General features: G+C 36.0%; 1 protein-coding gene across 3 annotated transcripts in view; it reads right to left on the bottom strand.

Annotated features, from left to right (window-relative positions):
* The window catches only part of MINDY2 (MINDY lysine 48 deubiquitinase 2), an 87,581-nt gene that overhangs the window by 29,266 nt on the left and 37,577 nt on the right, over window positions 1–20,738 (bottom strand). For all 3 annotated transcript variants that reach the window (XR_014293749.1, XM_082617722.1, XM_082617723.1), the window contains exons 5-6: window positions 13,550–13,652; window positions 7,028–7,170 (exon numbers count right to left, since the gene is read on the bottom strand). Coding sequence is in view for 2 of the 3 variants with exons in the window: in XM_082617722.1 (XP_082473848.1) it covers window positions 7,028–7,170; window positions 13,550–13,652 (246 nt within the window). In the remaining variant the exon portion in view is untranslated. The remainder of the gene's footprint in view (window positions 1–7,027; window positions 7,171–13,549; window positions 13,653–20,738) is intronic.

The following is a 20,738-nucleotide window of genomic DNA, read 5'->3' as shown; positions in this document are numbered from 1 at the left end:
TCTTTTTTTAAATTAAAGAATAATATATTTACAATACTGTATTATTTTCAGGTGTACAGCAAAGTGACTCAGTTACACATATTTTTAAGATTCTTTTCCATTATAGGCTGTGATAAGATATTGAATATAGTTCCCTGCTATACAGTAAATCCTTGTTGTTTTTCTATTTTACATATAGTACTGTGTATCTGTTAATCCCATACTCCTAATTTATCCCTCCTCCCCGCTTTCCCCTTTGGTGACCATAAGTTTGTTTTCTATGTCTGTGAGGCTGTTTCTGTTTTGTAAATAAACTCATTTGTGTTATTTTTTAGATTCCACATATAAGTGACATACAGTATTTGTCTTTCTCTGTCTGACTTATTTCACTCAGCATGATAATCTCTAGGTCCATCCATGTTGCTTCAAATGGCAATATTTCATTCTTTTTTATGGTTAACATTCCATTGTTTATATACACCACATCTTCCTTATCCATTCATCTGTTGATGGACACTTAGGCTGCTTCCATGTCTTGGCTATTGTAAACAGTGCTGCTATGAACATAGGGATGCATGGACCTTTTTGAATTAGAGTTTTTGTTTTTTCTGGATATACGCCCAGGAGAGGAATGGCTGGATCATATGGTAGTTCTATTTTTAGTTTTTTAAGGAACCTCCATACTGTTTTCCATAGTGGCTAAACCAATTAACATTCCCACCAACAGTGGGAATATTAATATTCCCACATATTAATATTTCTCCACACCCTCTCCAGCATTTATTATTTGTAGACGTTTTGATGATGATCATTCTGACCAGTGTGAGGTGATATCTCATTGTGGTTTTCATTTGCATTTCTCTAATAATTAGCAGTGTTGAGCATCTTTTCATGTGCCTGCTGGCCAGCTGTATGTCTTTTTGGAGAAATGTTTATTTAGGTCTTCTGTCCATTTTTTGACTCGGTTGTTTGTTTTTTTGATATTAAGTTGTATGAGCTCTTTGTATATTTTGGAAATTAACCCTTTATTCATCACATCATTTGCAAATATTTTCTTCCATTCGTGGGTTGCCTTTTTGTTGATGATGTCCTACGCTGTGCAAAAGCTTTTAAATTTGTTTAGGTTCCATTTGTTTATTTTTATTTTTATTTATTTTGCCCTGGGAGACTGATCTAAGAAAATATTGCTGTGATTTATGTCAAAGAATGTTTCCCCCTTTGTTTTATTCTATGTAATGGTGGCCTCATAGAATGAATTTGCTAGTGTTCCCTCCTCTTCAATCTTCTGGAATAGTTTGAGAAGGATGAGTTCTTCTTTGTATGTTTGGTAGAATTCCCCAGTAAAGCCATCTGGTCCTGGACTTTTGTTTTCAGGGAGGTTTTTTTTTTGGGGGGGGGGTGTTTTTTGTTTTGTTTTGTTTTGTTTTTCTGTATTTTTTTTTTTTTTTCTTTTTGCGGTATGCGGGCCTCTCACTGTTGTGGCCTCTCCCGTTGCGGAGCACAGGCTCCGGATGCGCAGGCCCAGCGGCCATGGCTCACGGGCCCAGCCGCTCCGCGGCATATGGGATCCTCCCAGACCGGGGCACGAACCCGTATCCCCTGCATCGGCAGGCGGACTCTCAACCACTGCGCCACCAGGGAGGCCCTGTTTTTCTGTATTTTTTTTTCTGTATTTTTTTGTGTGTGTGTGGTACGTGGGCCTCTCACTGTTGTGGCCTCTCCCGTTGTGGAGCACAGGCTCCGGACGCACAGGCCCAGAGGCCATGGCTCACGGGCCCAGCCGCTCCACGGCATGTGGGATCTTCCCAGACCGGGGCACGAACCCGTGTCCCCTGCATCGGCAGGTGGACTCTCAACCACTGCGCCACCAGGGAAGCCCTGTTTTGTTTTTTACAGATTCTATTTCATTTCTAGTGATCAGTCTGTTCAAATTATCTGTTTCTTCTTGATTCAGTTTTGGCAAGCGGTATGTTTATAGAAACTATCCATTTTTTGTAGGTTGTTCCAATTTGTTGGCATAGGAGTTTTATGGTATCATGTCTAATATTAAGTCTTTAAGGCATTTTGAGTTTATTTTTGTGCATGGTGTGAGGGAATGTTCTAACTTCATTGATTTACATGCAGCTGTCCAGCTTTCCCAACACCACTTGCTAAAGAGACTGTCTTTTCTCCACTGTATATTCTTGCCTCCTTTGTCAAAGAGTAATTGACCATAGGTGTGTGGGTTTACTCCAGGGTTCTTTATTCTGGTCCCTTGATCCATATGTGTTTTTGCACCAATACCATGCTGTTTTGATTACTGTAGCTTTGCAGTATTGTCTGAAGTCTGGGAAGATTATGCCTACAGCTTTGTTCTTTTTCCTCAGGATTGCTTTGGCAATTCGGAGTCTCTTGTGGTTCCTTATAAATTTTAGGATTATTCTAATTCTGTGTAAAATGCCACAGGTAATTTGAAAGGGACTGAATTAAATCTGTAGATTGCTTTGGGTAGTATGGCCATTTTAACAATATTAATTCTTCCAATCCAAAACCACAGGATATCTTTCCATTTCTTTGAATCTTCTTCAGTTTCCTTTATCAATGTTTTATAGTTCTCAGTGTATAGGTCTATCACCTTCTTGGTTAGGTTTATTTCTAGGATTTTTTTTTTTTTGGATGCAATTTTAAAGACTTTTTTTTTTTTTTTTACTTTCCTTTTCTGATATTTGTTAGTATAAAGAAATGCAACAGATTTTGGTATACTAATCCTGCTATCTTACTGAATTCATTTATTAGTTCTAACAGTTTTTGTGTGGAGGCTTTAGGGTTTTCTGTATAGAGTCTTGCATAGAAAGACAATTTTACCTCTTCCCTTCCAATCTGGACACATTTTATTTATTTTTCTTGTCTGATTGCTGTGGCTAGAACTTTCAATACTATGTTGAATAGACATGGTGAGAGTGGGCATCCTTGTCTTGTTGCTAAATTTAGCAAGAAGGCTTTCAGCTTTTCACCATTGAGTATTATATTGGCTATGGGTTTGTCATAAATGGCTTTTATTATTTTTAAAATTTATTTATTTATTTATTTGGCTGTGTTGGGTCTTGGTTGTGGCATGTGGGATCTTTGTTGCGGCATGCGGGATCTTTCATTGCAGTGCATGGGCTTCTCTCTAGTTGTGGCATGCGGGCTCTAGAGCACAGGGGCTCAGTAGTTGTGGTGCGCAGGCTTAGTTGCCCTGCAGCATGTGGGATCTTAGTTCCCCGATCAGGGATTGAACCCTGGTTCATCCCCTGCATTGGAAGGCAGATTCTTAACCACTGGACCACCAGGGAAGTCCCATAAATGGCTTTTATTGTTGAGATGTGTTCCCTCTGTACCCATTTTGGTGAGAGTTTTTACCATGAATCGATGTTGAATTTTATCAAATGCTTTTTCTGAATCTATTGAGAAGAGCATTTGGTTTTTGTCTTTTCTTTTGTTGATTTGGTGCATCACATTAATTGATTTGCATTTGTTTGAAACATCCTTGAAACCCTGAAATGAATACAACTTGATCATGGTGTATGATCCTTTTTATGTATTGTTGGATTCAGTTTGCTAATACTTCGTTGAGCATTTTTGCAACTATATTCATCAAAGATATAGGCCTGTAATTCTTGTGGTGTCTTTGTGTGATTTTTGGTATCAGGGTGATGGTGGCTTCATAGAATGACTTCGGTAGTGCTCCCTCCTCTTCAATCTTTTGGAATAGTTGGAGAAGGATAAGTTCTTTGTATGTTTGGTAGAATTCCCCAGTAAAGCCATCTGGTTCTGGACTTTTGTTTGCAGGGGGTTTTTTGGGTTTTGTTTCTTCAGGGTTTTTTTTGTTTGTTTTTTGTTTTTTACAGATTCTGTTTCACTTCTAGTGATCAGTCTGTTCAAATTATCTTTTTTTTTTAAATTAATTTATTTTTGGCTGCCTTGGGTCTTCATTGCTATAGGCAGGCCTTCTTTAGTTGCGTCAAGCAGGGGCTACTCTTTGTTGTGGTGCATGGGCCTCTCATCGCGGTGGCTTCTCTTGTTGTGGAGCATGGGCTCTAGGCGCATGGGCTTCAGTAGTTGTGGTACACAGGCTATAGAGTGCAGGCTCCTCAGTTGTGGCACACAGGCTTAGTTGCTCTGCGGCATGTAGAATCTTCCCAGACCAGGGCTCGAACCTGTGTCCCCTATATTGGCAGGCAGATTCTTAACCACTGCACCACCAGGGAAGCCCCAAATTATTTTGACTCAGCTTTGGCAAGCTGTATGTTTATACAAACTTGTCCATTTTTTTCTAGGTTGTCCCAGTTTGTTGGCATATAACTATTCATAGTATTTCTTATGATTTTTTTGTATTTCTGCAGTATTGGCTATTAATTCTCCTCTTTCATTTCTTATTTTGTTTACTTGGGTCTTCTCTCTTTTCTTCTTGGAGAGCCTGGCTAAAGTTTGTCGATTTTGTTTATCCTTTCAAAAAACTTGCTTTTGGGGCTTGCCCTGAAGTCCAAAGCACCTTAATGTTATACAAGGGGCAGGGAGACACACACCACTAGTGATACACTGTTTAGCTATAGAATAAGGTTTACTGAGAAAAACTTAGAAGTGAGAAATAGCAGAATGCACACATTCTCTCGGCTATCATCATCTCATGGAAATGCATACTCAGTCCAGAAACAGACCCAATGCAGAAAGTGCTCCAGGAGAGGCACACCCTTCCCAACCACACAGGAAGATTGCGAACACCTAGGTGACTAGTAAAGGACTTCCAGGTCAGGGATATGGCCTTGTTAAAAAAAAAAAAAAAAAAAGGGAACGTCTAAAACTCAATTTTGGGAAGTTGTAGAACAACCACTCGTGACAGCCAGAGATGTTGTTTTCTCAATTGAACTATCTTACCCCTATGGAGAAAAAAAAAAAGAGAGAGAGAGAGAGAGAACAAAAAGAACAACTAGGCGATCAGGAGACCAAAGTCTATTTCTCTCATTCATTCATTTATTTAATTTTTGGCCACACAGCATGGCTTGTGGGATCTTAGTTCCCTGACCAGGGACTGAACCCGGGCCCTGGCAGTGAAAGTGCCAAGTCCTAACCACTGGACTGCCAGAGAATTCCCTATTTCTCCTTTTAACTTAGGACTCTACAAGATCTGATATCTATCTCTTGAGCCTTACATCATGCCTCTTGAGCCTTACGTCATGCCTCTTATTTTCTATGCTTCAGTCACATAGCCCTTCTTCGAATTCCTTAAAAAGTTAGGTTATTTCCCTCCTCAGGGCTTTTGCACACATGTTCCATCTGCTTAGTTAACTGCACCACCCCCCTTTTTTTCCTGACATCTTCAAATAGGTTATAAGTCCTAATAAAAGTACTCACAGCATGTTTTATGTACCCTTCACAGAGTGTATCTCAATAGAAATGATACCTACTTGTGTAGTTATTTAACATTTGTACCTTGTCAAACTAGGAGGTCCTTAAATGGCAGGAACTATAGCTGCCTTGCTCAGGCTGCAGTCCTAATACTTAGCTAAGTACCCAGTCATAATCATGCTCAATAAATATTTGTTGAATGAATGAATTAAGTGTGGACTTGAAGAGATCAGGTAAAGCGAGATGACTTAGCAGTATTTATTATGTAGCAATAATTCTGATTTTGTGGTTCTTTGGCCTTAGATTTTTGAGGAGTATGGATAAGTCTGGGCCCATACCTAGCACACATCTAGCTTAAATATGGGAACAATACAAACAAACCCTTGCTATAACTAACAGGGGAGCAGGAGAGCTAGGGCTATAGAGTATTCTTAAATAAGCAAACAAATCATTATTTTACACTACTTTGTGCAATTCACTGATTAAAGTGTTGAAGGAAATACAAAGTCAGATTCCTGACTTCAATAAGCTTACTTTCATTTAGAAAAATGAGACACATTTACATGGAAAGAAAACTGTTAACTAGGTACTCATCAATAAGGGCAAAGTAAGGACAATGTGGCCCATAACAAGTAAAGGAGGAAGGGTAGAGTAGTGATCCAGAGCCTTAGCTGCATATTTAAATCACCTGGAAAACATTTTAAAAATACTGTTGCTCAGGTCCCACCTCTACAGATTCTGATTTAATTGAGTTGCTGTTGGGTTCTGCGCATTGGTATTTTTTAAATAGCTCCGTAGGCAGCTCTAGCGTACAATCTGGGTTGAGAACCACTGATTTAAGGAGAGAAGAAGTAGCTTTACTGAAGAGTTAGTATTGAAAATGTTTCTTAAAAGATAGGTGAAATTTGGATAGGCAAAAAGGAGTGAGAATGTTCACATAGGGATTAGGAGTAAGAAACAAAATGGGAAAGCATAAAGTGTATATGGGGATGGAGGACTATTAATGAGTAGACAGATCATTATGGCTGAAGCAAAGTGTTGACACAAGGGGATAGCAGAAAATACCTTGCATTTTTATCCTCTAGGCACTGGGTGCTACTAACATTTTTGCAATATTATTGACCTGATCAGAGCAGTATTCTGCCACAGAAATCTAGAGATAAACTGATAAACTCCTGTATTAGGTGGCAGCTGTAAAAATGGAAGCACTGAAGAGATAACAAGAGGGATGAATCAGTAAGATTTTTTTGGCAAAGCCATAAATGACATGATAAAAAGAATTTAAAGTCACACTGATAACTTAATAATAGAAACACTATCATAAAGACAAATCTTGATTCTTTCTCTAAACTCCTTTAGCCCTCAAATGTAAACATCCATCATTAGCAGTCATCCTAGTTCTAACTCTAGGGTTTATCTTCTTTTTTCTTAGAAAGAAAATAATAAATACATTTTAATGCAGTAACCTGTGAAAATGGAGTTGAGACCTAAATAAAAACAAAAAACTGATTTTAAGTAACAAATTGCTAATCCATTCCACCCTAAAGAATTAATTATTACCTTTATAATTTGATGGTTAAAGAATATTATGCTAAAATTTTTTATTTGGAAGCAGATCATAAGACATCTCTAAATCAAGCTCCTTTAGTTTAGAATAACAGTAGCTATTTCTATATCATACCTTGTATTTGGTCATGGTGCTAAAATGATTATTCCGAAAGAACACACAAAGTTCTCCTTCCTGAACCGTTGAAGTTAGTTCACATAATCCATGGTATGTCAGTTGAGTGGCTGTGTTATTTAGAAACTGCTCAGCTACAAAGCCTAGGAACCAATGCATAATATTAGATGGAAGAATAATTTCAAAATTTAAAAGTTTTCCTATTTACATTGTGTTCCAAGTATGAACAAAAGCCAATCAAAATAAGACTCTTCCTACTATAACATGATGGCCCTAAATTGGAGATTTTTTTTCTAATTCTGCGATGGAAGATGTGTCTATAGACATTTCCAGGCTAAAGAAACAGTTACCTGAAATTCTTTTTATCGATAAATGTATTTACTTATACCACACCTACTTCCGCAAAGGATTTCATGCTCCTTGCAATAAAAGAAACACACACAATAAAACTAAAACCCAATAAAACAATAAGAAGGTAAGGGTTAGCAATTTAAAAAGTGGATAGGAGCAAAAGTTAACAACTACTTCCCCAATGGATAGGTGTTTAGAAATTAAAAGTAGCCTCAAGAAATTGAGTTACTTAAGATTTTGACAAAGATCCCAGATAATTTTCAATTCACAAACTGCTCAATTCTTGCCTTAAAACTAAAAGCAGGCATAAGACTGAACAGAAAACAGTGGGGTAACTGATGATATTTTTATCCTAATCTCCTCCAACATATTCTACTCATTATGTAGATATATCAAGTTCAGAAATAGAAATCATCTCTTCTGTTTTCAAACATAATGAAATATAAAGAAACCTTCTGGGGTTTAATTTAAAAGCCATATATACAGTTGATCCTCATTATTCACACGGGTTCGTATATGCTAATTTGCCTACTATCTAAAATTTATAACTCCAAAAATCAATACTTGTTGCACGTTCAGGGTCATTCTTGAATATGCGCAAAGCAGCAAAAAAAATTGAGTCACCCAACACACACATTCCCCACTGAAGTCAAAATAGGCAACAGTGTGTCACCTTCTTGTTTCAGCTCTCATACTGTGAACAAATGTCATTTTCACATTCTATTTAATGCCACATTTATCACATTTTGTGAAATGTTTGTGCTTCTTTGGAGTGATTTTTACTGTGTAAAATGGCCCCCAAGCATAATACTGAAGCTAGTGTTCCTAAGCACACAAAGGTTGTGATGTGCCTTATAGAGACAATGCATATTTTTGCAGCTTCAGCCGGGCATGAGTTACAGAGCTGTTAGATAGGAGTTTAATGTTACTGAATCAATATATATTAAACAAGGTGTCTCTAAGTGGCATGGACTTATATATACTACCAAATGTAAAACAGATAGCTAGTGGGAAGCAGCCGCACAGCACAGGGAGATCAACTCCGTGCTTTGTGACCACCTAGAGGGGTGGGACAGGGAGGGTAGGAGGAGATATGTGGATATATGTATATGTATAGCTGACTCATTTTGTTATAAAGCAGAAACTAACACACCATTGTAAAGCAATTATACTCCAATAAAGATGTTAAAAAAAAATAAGGTGTCTCTCAACAGAAACACACAAAAAACAAAGTTATGTATTGATAAGTTGATGAAAATCTTGTGACCAGAGGCTCACAGGAAGCTAATGTTGTGTTTCCCCTATGAGCAGTGGTTTGGTATTCACTAATTCAGTGTTCACAGCAACTTTATGGAACATAACTATCAGTAATAATGAGAATCAGTTGTATAAATATTTTTAAAGCCTATATCTCTCTCTTTCCTTCTTTCTCTTCCTTTACTCTTTTTGCTCCCTTTCTTTAAAAAGGAATAGGGGGGAGGAGAATGCTCTAAAAAGTTTTGTAAGTGAGCAGGGAGGTGCAGATATAGGGAGTAAAGATGAAACTGTGTTAAGAAACTGATGACTCAATGAAAAATTGAAAATAAACTTGGTAGAAACTTGGTTGGGCCAGAGGCAGCTACATAGTATAGATTTATTCCACTTCCTCACTTTTAGTGTCAAGCCATAGCACTTCAAGCTGCAAAGTGGTTGTAAACAGTTACCAATATATCACACTATTCCAAGGAATTGGTAATGTAGGACGGGAAGTACAAAAAGTTATACAGGGACTTCCCTGGTGGCGCAGTGGTTGAGAGTCCGCCTGCCAATGCAAGCAACACGGGTTCGTGCCCCGGTCCGGGAAGATCCCACATGCCGCAGAGCGGCTGGGCCCGTGAGCCATGGCTGCTGAGCCTGCGCGTCCGGAGCCTGTGCTCCGCAACGGGAGAGCCACAATAGTGTGACGCCCACGTACCACAAAAAAAAAAAAAAAAAAAAAAAAAAAAAAGTTATACAGAAGGCCACAGCCAAAGGAAATGTATAGCTCATTTGCAACTTCCTGGTTTTATACATTTAGAAATAAGACCCCTCCTCAATTATTATCATTACTTTGCTAAATGCTAAATTATTGAGTAGAATGTATTAGTTATATATTCAAGCATTTTCTATTATATAGCATTTAAAAAGTAAGCATTATGCCTGTGCTGAGAAGTACCACTGCTGTCTATAATATCCATGTAACTAAACACTTCCTTCAGAAAGATGTTTCTAAATGTCCCTCCCACACCTCATTCATACAACATACTCTCTACAAAACCCTTTCAAAAAGATACAAAAATTCAGTGGAGATATAGCACAATGTTACTTTCATGTATGAAATTCAAAAATGTAACACTAGAAAAGTCTTTCTCAGCTGCTTGTTTCTACAGAACATGACATGTATTCAGAGAGAATAAGTGACTTGCTCAAGGACAAAAAACTAGTATGGCAAAGTGAAGACTGGAACTTAACTGGTATTAATTTATAAAATGTAGTGCTGATTATTATAAATGCAAACTGAACTTTATTTCTCCCCAAACCATAGAGTGTAGACTAATTTAGACTTGGAGAGAAAAATGTTTCCTAATTCTTCTACTAACTTGTAAACAGTGACACCTGTGTGATTTTAGTGGAATATTCAAAAGCCTAATGTAGTTTCAACTTTTCATAACTAAACAAATTATGGAGTTTCAAAACATAATATCAGAGATTACTTATTAATTACAAATGGCAAAGGGCATCTTTCCAACAACAAAACATCTGGTAAATATCACCTTAATCCTATTTGAACATCACCAACAGTGGGATAATCAGACATCGTGTGCCACCTGATTTGATGCACTAGAAAAGACACAGTGTCACCTATGTAGTATTCCCACGGAAAATATATAACCCAAATCTACTAATGAGGAAACAGTCAGATGAATCCAGATTGAGGACTATTCTATAAAACAACTAGCCTGGACTATAAAGAAAAGTAAATACCACAAAAGACCAAAAAGAAAAAAAAAGAAAAGAAAAAAGGATAGGGATCTTCTGTTCTAGATTACAGGAGACTAAATTGATATGATAATTAAATGATACTTGATTGAAACTTACACTGAAAAAACTTAAAAGCTATAAGGGGCATTACTGGGACAACTGGGGAATTCTGAATATAAACAGTATATTAGATAATAGTATTGTATCAATGTTAAATTTCCTGAGATAACTGCATTGTGATTACATAGGAAAATTCTTTGTTCTTAGGAGACAAATCAATATTGGAGAGTTAATGGATAAAGTGCTATAATATTTGCAATTAATTGTCACATGATTTAGGAAAAAAATTGTGTGTGTGTGAATACAGAAAGTAAAAATTCAATATGCTAATAATTGGTGAATTTAGATGAAACATATATATGTACAAATATGTATATAGGTACATATATTCATTGTGCTATTCCAATTTTATGGGTTTGAGTTTTTCCAAAATAAAGAGAAAAAGGAACTCAATATTATTTAATCAAAAATAATATGAACTCAAACTATAATCTTCAGTGTTTATGGCACATAATAAAAGCTCAATAAGTGAGCTCGAATAAGTGAATATGCTGGAATAATTTCCTTAAGCATATTTTTTTTTTTTTACCTAGAAACAATTGTTAAAGAGAAATTATTCCTGAGAGATCTTCTGGAATTAAATGACCAGTTATCGTGAAGTCTGGAAACTGGTACTGTGCTATTTTTTTCCTTGTTGATTTTTGCTGCCATGCCACAACCCATCATTATAACTTGATTCAAAAAAGTATTAATATCCAAAAGAGGTAGCAAGTAATAAATATTCTATGTACATATAAAAGTTCTGTACTTTTATTTACAAGGTATTGCCACCAGAAAAAAAAAATGTTCTCTGAAAGAAGTTGAAAGAATATCTAATTCTATTTGACTATTAACTAAATAATATTTCTTTTTCATCAAAAAAGAATGATAGTAAACATATTTCTTGTATTCTGCACCTTATGGAGATGAAATATTTGAATATTTAAAAAATCATCTAAGACCAAAGTTTAATAATTTTTAATAAAGAAGGATTAGAAATAAACCACTTTGGGATACTTTATGATTCAGAAGGAAAGTTACAGTTGTAGGCTAAACAGAAAAAGAAAGCAGACTACTTTGGTTGAACAATATACCCAAGAAAATATGATGAAGAAAATGGGAAAAAAGCTAATTGCTATATTATATAAGAAAAAATGTCCATTGTGGCCTTTCATTTCCTTAATGATTTCATAGTGCCTTATACAAGTAGCCACTGGGATTGAATACTTATTTCAAACAGACTACATATTTGTAATTTCTTATAAACAAAAAACTAGTTTAGCTTTTTAATTGTACTGAATTTCATATATAATTTTTCCTTGACTATGTATGGAAATATGTAAGCAGAATTTCACCATTATGAAATTTACATATCAAGGAATTAATCAGCTCTGATATATATTACCTGAAAGTTCTATACCACTAAAGGGGAAGATTCCTACTTGCTTTTACCAAGATGTTCTTCTCAAGTTATCAATTCTATACAAATTAGCTACAGTTTTTTATTATCCCAGGGATTCAATACCAGAGAAATAATAATAATAGTTGTAAAACCACGTTGAGAAAAAGAAGTGATGAAGGGACTGTTTTTTGGTTGTTGTTCATTCTGCTAGTGTAATAAGTCCTACCCCTGTAATATTGCAGCCTAGCTTGGTGAAAATGCTGTTAACATTAGTGTTTCCCATAGCTTCTTACCTTATAAATATATTCATCCAAATATCACTTATTGGCTATCATTCTATCTGTTACTTATTGGCTATCATTCTATCTGTTAACACTTTCTGGACCCTACTGTTCTCTCAATTACTATTGAATAGAATACTGAAAGTTACTGAGAAAGCAGGAATCCACAGATGGATACTTTCTTTATAGCCTACTTTCTAAGAATATTTACAGTAATGAGAGCTTGGATAAAGAATGGAAAGTTCTAGTGAGTGGAATTTTGTTAACTGAGGGAAAATATTTTTTGTAACAACTTTTGTTGCTCCTCTCTCCCCTAAAATTTAAACTTTGCTGCCTTAGGTTGTAGTGAAAGAGGCGTCACACAAATCAATGATCAATATTGCTGAATATCTGTGTGTTTATTGCAAGCAAAAGACTAGATGAGCCTCAACTAACACACTGTGTATTTTCCTGCTACTGGCCTCTTGCATAAACATGTTAAACTTCTGGATAATTGAGTAGTGTAATTAGTTGGGTTCTTATTAATCAATATAGTATGAGATTCATGTACACATCTTCTTTTATATGTTCTTAGGTACTCTTGTAGTCATTTGGTTTTAATTTTTTTAAATGTAGTGATGATGATAAATTTTTATTATACCTCATGTGAAAGAACTGTGTGTCTGCTTCTCACGATTTCTCTTTCTTTTGTTAACCCTTCAAACTGAGGAGAATAGCAGTCTTAGTATTTGTGTATATTTATGAAAAAGTGAAGTGGGTGACGGTGAAGTTATACCCAAATGCTATGGTTCCTGACAGCACTCTGGTTTCAAATCTCCTCTTCCCTTCACTGACTGGAACACAGCTTAAAAAACAAACAAACACACAAAAAATACTTCTATGCTGATGAATTTAGCAATTTTCAATTTTAGCTAAGGATTAGGGAAACTGATGATCAAAGGTGTACTCTGATCCAGAATAGAGCTTTAATATACTATTGTACTGAAATATAAGGTAGAGCTCTACTAAAATGAACACTTGAGTACCATAATACACATCTTAGTCAACAGAAGTGTTCAGGATGAATTATAAAGTTCCCTCAGTACTCCCAAATAGTAACTCTTTTTTAAAAGAGTAATTATCAGTAACCCGAGTAACTGATTATATCAAAGGTAGCAAGTGATTCCAAAGACTTTTATTAGAATCCAGGAGTGATTTTACAAAACAAGTAAAAAGGTTTCTAGGAAAAACCTTTCACTGGTACCTTTATGAATAATTACTTCTTTTAATTCTCATAGGTAGAATCACTTTTATTTTTTAGAAGTTGTATTTAAGACATTTAAAAGACATTAAATTTTAAGACAAGTTACTTTGCCAAGAATAAGTCAGATAATAGCAACACTCACCCACCTTCACTAACCAGCTCACTGTTGTCTGACTGCTTACAAGAGATGATCTTCTCCACTAGCTGGTTGTAGCTGCAGTTACCAACAGCTTTTACAATGTCATCAATCTACAAAACAAACAACTGTCTCACTAATCATGATAAAATTAAAAACAATAACAAAGAAACCCATATAACTCTTGAGGGTTTTATTCTAATATAATACTAAATATAAAAGTATTACTTATGAAAAAAGAAAATCAGCACTAAAATCAACACCCAACAGTTTCCAGTTTTGTTTATGGCTCACAATAACGTATTATGAACAATATTGCTTAGCCATATTTCAATTATGCAAAAACTAATAAAATGGAATTATTATATGCAACTTTATTTCTTAAGATTGTAAAGCAAGGTGGGCTTCCCTCGTGGCACAGTGGTTAAGAATCCACCTGCCAATGCAGGGAACATGGGTTCGAGCCCTGGTTCAGGAAGATCCCACATGCGGTGGAGCAACTAAGCCCATGCGCCACAACTACTGAGCCTGTGCTCTAGAGCCCTCGAGCCACAACTACTGAGCCCGCTGGCCTAGAGCCCATGCTCTGCAACAAGAGAAGCCACCGCAACAAAGAGTAGCCCCCGCTCACCCCAACTAGAGAAAGCCCAACACAGCCATAAATACATTAATTAATTAATTAATTTTTTAAAAAATTTAAAAAAAAGATTGTAAAGGAAGGCAAATCTAAAAGATGTTAAGTTATGGGATAAACAGGGTTTCCCATTTTATTTGTTACTTAGTTCCTAGCATAGTGGAGATATGAGCAGACATAACTAATGTCATTTCCCTAAAGAAAAGTTAATATATATTAACTAGGGAAAATATTTGCCTCATGATTCTTATTTGATCTTTGTTTGTGAAGGTACAGTAGAAAAATAAATTCAAAGTTTTAAGGTATAGGAAAATAAAATTGGGCATCTCTACTCTCCTTCCATATACTTTGCTTTTACTATTGAAGCAAAATAGATATCTGCTGTCTAAACTTACTTTGATTGCCCTCCCATCCCTAAAATATATTTATTTGTAAATTATTTACATGTACTTTATTAATTAATATATTAATTAACACAAATTAATACAATGAAATAAAAAATAAGAGAGGCCATGTTTTATTTCCACATCCAAATGATCTTCATGAATACCTATTCTTTGAACACCACAAGAATTGACAGATCTGCACAATAGTAAGGACAGTGGTTTTCAAACTGGGAGCTTTTAAAAAAGCTAAAAGAATTCAAAACTCAAGTTGTTTCTCAAGTGCCTAAGTTTTCATTCCCCTGCCGCCTAGCAAAGTTTGAGAACAACTTCTCTAGATTATAATTTTTCTTTGTTCCTGCAAAATTCAAGGATGGTAAAAGCCTCTTAACCATCCAAGTGGGACTGACAGTTGGCTGAAGGTCAGTTAATTGAATAAATTAAAGCAGGAAACTGTGGAAAATGTTACATACATATCTTAAACAGTTCATGTTAGCTTAAAACACACAAACGTATTCACTCGTCAACCTTCTGATACAGAGCCAAATAAGGCCGTTTCTTTGAAAGTGGATCTTTTGGCTATGATTCTAGGTAAATGACACAAAAGAATATGCCTTTCAGTTTTCATTTATTTAAAATGAAAACTTAGACCCTTAAGAAGCAGTTTGAGAGCACAATCCCTTTAAATTTTCATTATTTTTTGTAACACCTTTACTGATTACAGCAATTTTCTTTAGTGACTCAACTTCACTGTCTTTCCAAAGAACTGAATTTTCAATCCTAAGGAATCCACAAAAATATACCTAGAATAATAAATACATGATCAATATATAAAAATCAGTTGTACTACTATAGACTAGCAATGAAAAATACAAAGATTTCAAATTTCATAAGCAGGATCTCTACATTAATATTTCATTCAATTAATTCATTTGGATGCCTTTTATGCACTACTATGCACCAGGTGCTGTTAGAGAAACTGAAGACTCAGCAGTGAATAAAATAGATGGTCTATGCTTTCATAAAGTTTATATTCTAGAGAAAGGACAAACAATAAACCAAATAAGCAAAAATATAACATACTAGGTAGTTGTATGCAGTGGTATGCAGCTGTTCTTTGCTTCCATTGTACTATAGCATTCCATAGTATGAATATACTATAATACATTTATTCATTCATCTTTTAATGGCTATTCAAGTTGTTTTCAGTTTGGGGCGATGACAAATAATACTGCTATGAACATTCCTGTACATTTATCCTGTTTCACAAATCTAGTTTCTCTAGGGAATTTGCCTTGTCAAATTCTTGAGTCTTCCTCAACTTTACTAGATAACTCCAAACTGCTTTCCAAAGGAGGTAGTCAATTTACATTATCATTAGCATGGAATGAAAATTCTCTATACTGCATATCTTCTCCAATATTTAGTATTGTCAGATTTCTAAATGTCAGCCATTCTGATGGGTGTGTAGTCATACCTCATTTAGGTTTTAATTTGCATTTCCCTGATGACTAGTTCAAACATTCACTGGTCATTTGGGTATCCATTTTTGTGAAGTGTCTCTTCAAGTCCTTTTTGAAGAATTTTAGCTTTGTTAATCTTCTTTATTATATATTTATTTTCTATTTTAATACTTTTGCTCTTAAGATAGATATAAAGTTCACTAATTTTCAGTCTCATTATTCCTTAATATTCGATTTTAGGGCTTTAAAAACCCCTTTAAAAACTGTTTTAGCTAAAAAAAACTGTTTCAGCTAAATCTCACAAGTTTTGATAGAGATTTAGTTGTTGTGTAGTTTAAAATATACTTTAAGTTTCACTATGATTTTTTGATCCAGACAGTCTCTACTGTTTTTTCTGCTGATTTCTAGTTTACTTGCATTGTGGTCAGAGACTATTCTGTACTTCATATATTTTAAATCCTTAAAAATTTGTTGAAACTTGCTTTATGGTCCAGCATTAGGTCAATTTTTGTAAATTTCATGAGTGGATGAAAAGAATATATAGTCAGGTTCATAAAAAACAAGGGAAGACTGAGAAAATGGCAGAGACAAGGGGAGACTAGGAAGATACCGTGATTAAAATGCAATGTGATACTCTGGATTGGATTCTGGAACAACAACAACAAAATTAGTGAAATACAAAGACTAATATAGTTAACAGTAATGTACCAATACTAAATTTGTAAGTTTTGACACATGTACTATGGTCATGTAAGATTAGGGGAAACTGAGAAGCATGTATGGGAATTCTGAATAATATCTTAGCAATTTTCTGTAAATCTGGAATTATTCAAAAACAAAAAGTTCATTAACTTTTTTTAAAGAATGTATGTTCATTAGGTTCTCTTTTCTGCTTCTATCAATTACAGTGAAAGGTATATTAAAATCTCCCAGTATGACAATTTCTTTCTTCTTATAATTCTGTTAAATTTTGCTTTATGTACTTTGAGGTTATGTTATTAGATGCATACAAATTTTGTTTTCCATTGTTAAAAACTGACCTTTATTCTTTGTGGCAATTCCCATGGGTCCAAGGAATAAACAGTCAATCAGGGTATTTACTTTCCAGGTGTCTCCAGGCACATACAAATTTAAAATGATTATATCTTCTTGGCAAATTAAACACTCTATTATTAGTAATGTTTTTTGACGTAAAAGTCTATTCTTTCTGATATTACTATAGATACACCAGCTTTCTTTTGATTAGCAACAGTATGGCATCTCTTTTTTCTCTTTTTATTTGCAATCTTTCTGTTTAACTTCAGACTGTTTTATATATGTCTCTTGTAACAGCAACTATATATATTTTAATCCGGCCTCAGAATCATTGTCTTTTAACTAGGGCATTTAGTCCTATTGACACTTACTATAATTATTCATATATTTGAACTTATTAAATCTACCATTCCTTTACCTCCCTTTCTTCCTTCTTTTAGGATTAATTTTCCCCATTCTACTAATCTAGAAGTTATCCACTATGTTTTCTATTCTTTTCAGTTACTCCAAAAGACCATTATCCAATAGAGTACACTGTAATAATGGAAATATTCCAAATCTTTGTTGCCCAGTAAAGCATCCACTAGCCACATGTGGCTACTGAGCAATTGAAATGTGTCTAGTGAGACTTAAGAAGTAAATATTTAATTAAGTTTAAATAGCAACAGTTGGCTACCATGTTGGACAGAGAAGCTATAGGAACTATCACATCTACCCCTATCATATCAAATTCAGAAGTTAATTCTCTCTTCTTGAACAATTAATTCTAGGCCCTTAGAATGCTTTACCCTTCTCCCAACTTATGTTATTATTTTTGCATATGCTAATGTTTTTTAAACCCCAAAAGATAATGTTATTATTCAATACAGTCAACAATCGTTTATATTTATCATGTTATTTTCTCTCTATTCACTCTTCCATCTGGGATCACTTTCCTTCTTTTCAAAATACTTGCGTAGACTTTCCATTAATGATAGTCTGCTGGCAAGAAACTATCTTAATTAATCTAAAAGTGACTTTATTTCTCTCCATTTTTGAAAGATAATTTTTCTGGGAATAGGAAATAGGTTAGCATTTGTCTTCTTTCAGCATATTGAATGTATGATTTCCACTGTCATCTGACTTCCAATGCTGCTCTTTTTAAAAAAATTAATTAGTTAATTAATTAATTAATTTTAACTGAGTTGGGTCTTTGTTGCTGCACGTGGGCTTTCTTTAGTTGTGGCGAGTGGGGATTACTCTTTGTTGTGGTACCCGGGCTTCTCATTTTGGTGGCTTCTCTTGTTGCAGAGCACAGGCTCTAGGCATGCGGGCTTCAGTAGTTGTGGCTTGTGAGCTTAGTTGCTCCGCTGCATGTGGGATCTTCCTGGACCGGGGCTTGAACCCATGTCCCCTGCACTGGCAGGCGGATTCTTAACCACTGTGCCACCAGGGAAGGCCCCAATGCTGCTCTCAAAGAGTTAATTATCAATTAATAATGGAGAAACACCTTCCCGTGGCTGAACTATGGTGCCCGCCCACCATCCAGAGAATGACTTGCAAGATAATTATTTGCAGTACACATAATCATAATACAAAGAACTAGCCAGTTTTGAGAGATATTTCATAGAGACCTATGGATTTCAAATTTTGCCTTGTTCTTTTTTCTTTCTCAGCATCAGAATCCTTCTGTCACAAAACAAGTAAATAGATAAAAAGCACAGCTCTCAGGCCCAAGAGTTTGAAAACCACTGTGTAGACCAGAAAAATCTGATGAAAATTTTCTGTCCTATATTGGAGTACCTATTTTTCTTTAAGCATATGAATTCAGCTGTTTGCCAGGCAATATGTAGCTACATATACAGTCAGAGGGATGATCTGAGTCCAGTTTTTAAGAACTCAGGCTTAAGTTCCTTAGGTCAAAAGTTCATCCTCCTCAAGAATCTAGGCTACCTGGCATTGCCATCTGCCAGGATCCAACATGACTCACCTTGGAGGTTTCAGATGCTGGACATGTTTAGACTTTTCAGTGATGTTCTCAGAGACAGAGTGCCAAAAAAAAAATACAGATGCCCTGCTTATAGTAAGCCACCCTTTCACTGCCCAGAATACCAGTTACCTTTACCAAATGACAGGGATGAAGAAACACTACCAAATCCTTGCTATTATGATCTCTCCTCCCCTATAGGTAATGCATGCATGTTTCATTCCATCAGTTAATATCTATTGAGAACCTACTATGTTCCAGGCACTGTTCTTAACAATGAGAAATAAGAGCCCATCTCTTATAAAACATACACTCAGACTTCCCTGGTGGCGCAGTGGTTAAGAATCCGCCTGCCAGTGCAGGGGACATGGGTTCGATCCCTGGTCCAGGAAGATCCCACATGCTGCAGAGCAACTAAGCCCGTGCACCACAACTACTAAGCCTGTGCTCTAGAGCTCGTGAGCCACAACTACTGAGCCTGCATGCCACAACTACTGAAGCCCGCATGCCTAGAGCCCATGCTCCACAACAAGAGAAGCCACCACAATGAGAAGTCTGCGCACCGCAACAAAGAGTAGCCCCTGCTTGCCGCAACTAGAGAAAGCCCATGCACAGCAACGAAGACCCAACGCAGCCAAAAAAATAATAATAATAAATGAAATAAATTAATTAATCAATTAAAAAAAACCCAAAAACATACACTCTACTGGGAGATGAGAGTCAATCAAGTAAATAAATAAATAATAATTCTAGATAATGACTGGGGGAAAGAGGGTGACTAATTTCAACAAGGGAAGGCCTCTCTAACAAGGTGATATATGACCTAAGACCTGAATAATGAGGAAGTAGAAATGGGGAGATCTGGGAGAACAATGTGTTAGGGTAGTAAAACAGTGCTCCACAGTGGCCAATCAGCTAGTACAAAAACCCGAGCTAGAAATGAGCTTGGTATGTCTGAAAGACAGAAAGGCAGCTGGTGTTGTTGGAGGGTAGTAAAAAGGTGGGAGAATTATATGAGGTGAAGTTTGACAGGAGGCAGAGTCTAGATCACGCAGTATATCATAAAAACTCCAATACAGGGGCTTCCCTGGTGGCGCAGTGGTTGAGAATCTGCCTGCTAATGCAGGGGACACGGGTTCGAGCCCTGGTCTGGGAGGATCCCACATGCCGTGGAGCAACTAGGCCCGTGAGCCACAACTACTGAGCCTGCACATCTGGAGCCTGTGCTCCGCAACAAGAGAGGCCGCAATAGTGAAAGGCCCGCACACCGCGATGAAGAGTGGCCCCCGCTTGCCACAACTAGAGAAAGCCCTCGCACAGAAACGAAGACCCAACGCAGCAAAAATTAATTAATTAATTAATAAACTCCTACCCCCAGCATCTTCTTTTAAAAAAAAACAAAAAAAAACTCTAATAAAGAATTTGTATCTTATTTTAAAGAACGAAATAATGCCATTTGCAGCAACATGGATGGACCCAGAGACTGTCATACTGACTGAAGTAAGTCAGATAAAGACATATATCATATGATGTCACTTATATGTGGTATCTAAAAAAATGGTACAAATGCACTTATTTACAAAATAGAAATAAAGGACTTCCCTGGTAGTGCAGTGGTTAAGAATTCGCCTGCCAATGCAGGGGACACGGGTTCAAGCCCTGGTCTGGGAAGACCCCACATGCCATGGAGCAACTAAGCTCATGCACCATAACTACTG

This window comes from Mesoplodon mirus (genome assembly GCF_964341445.2).
Source record: "Mesoplodon mirus genome assembly, chromosome: 4".
Classification (NCBI taxonomy): Eukaryota; Metazoa; Chordata; class Mammalia; order Artiodactyla; family Ziphiidae; genus Mesoplodon; species Mesoplodon mirus.
The sequence above is the reverse complement of the archived record's forward strand: the minus strand, read 5'-3'. Positions and strand labels throughout refer to the sequence as shown.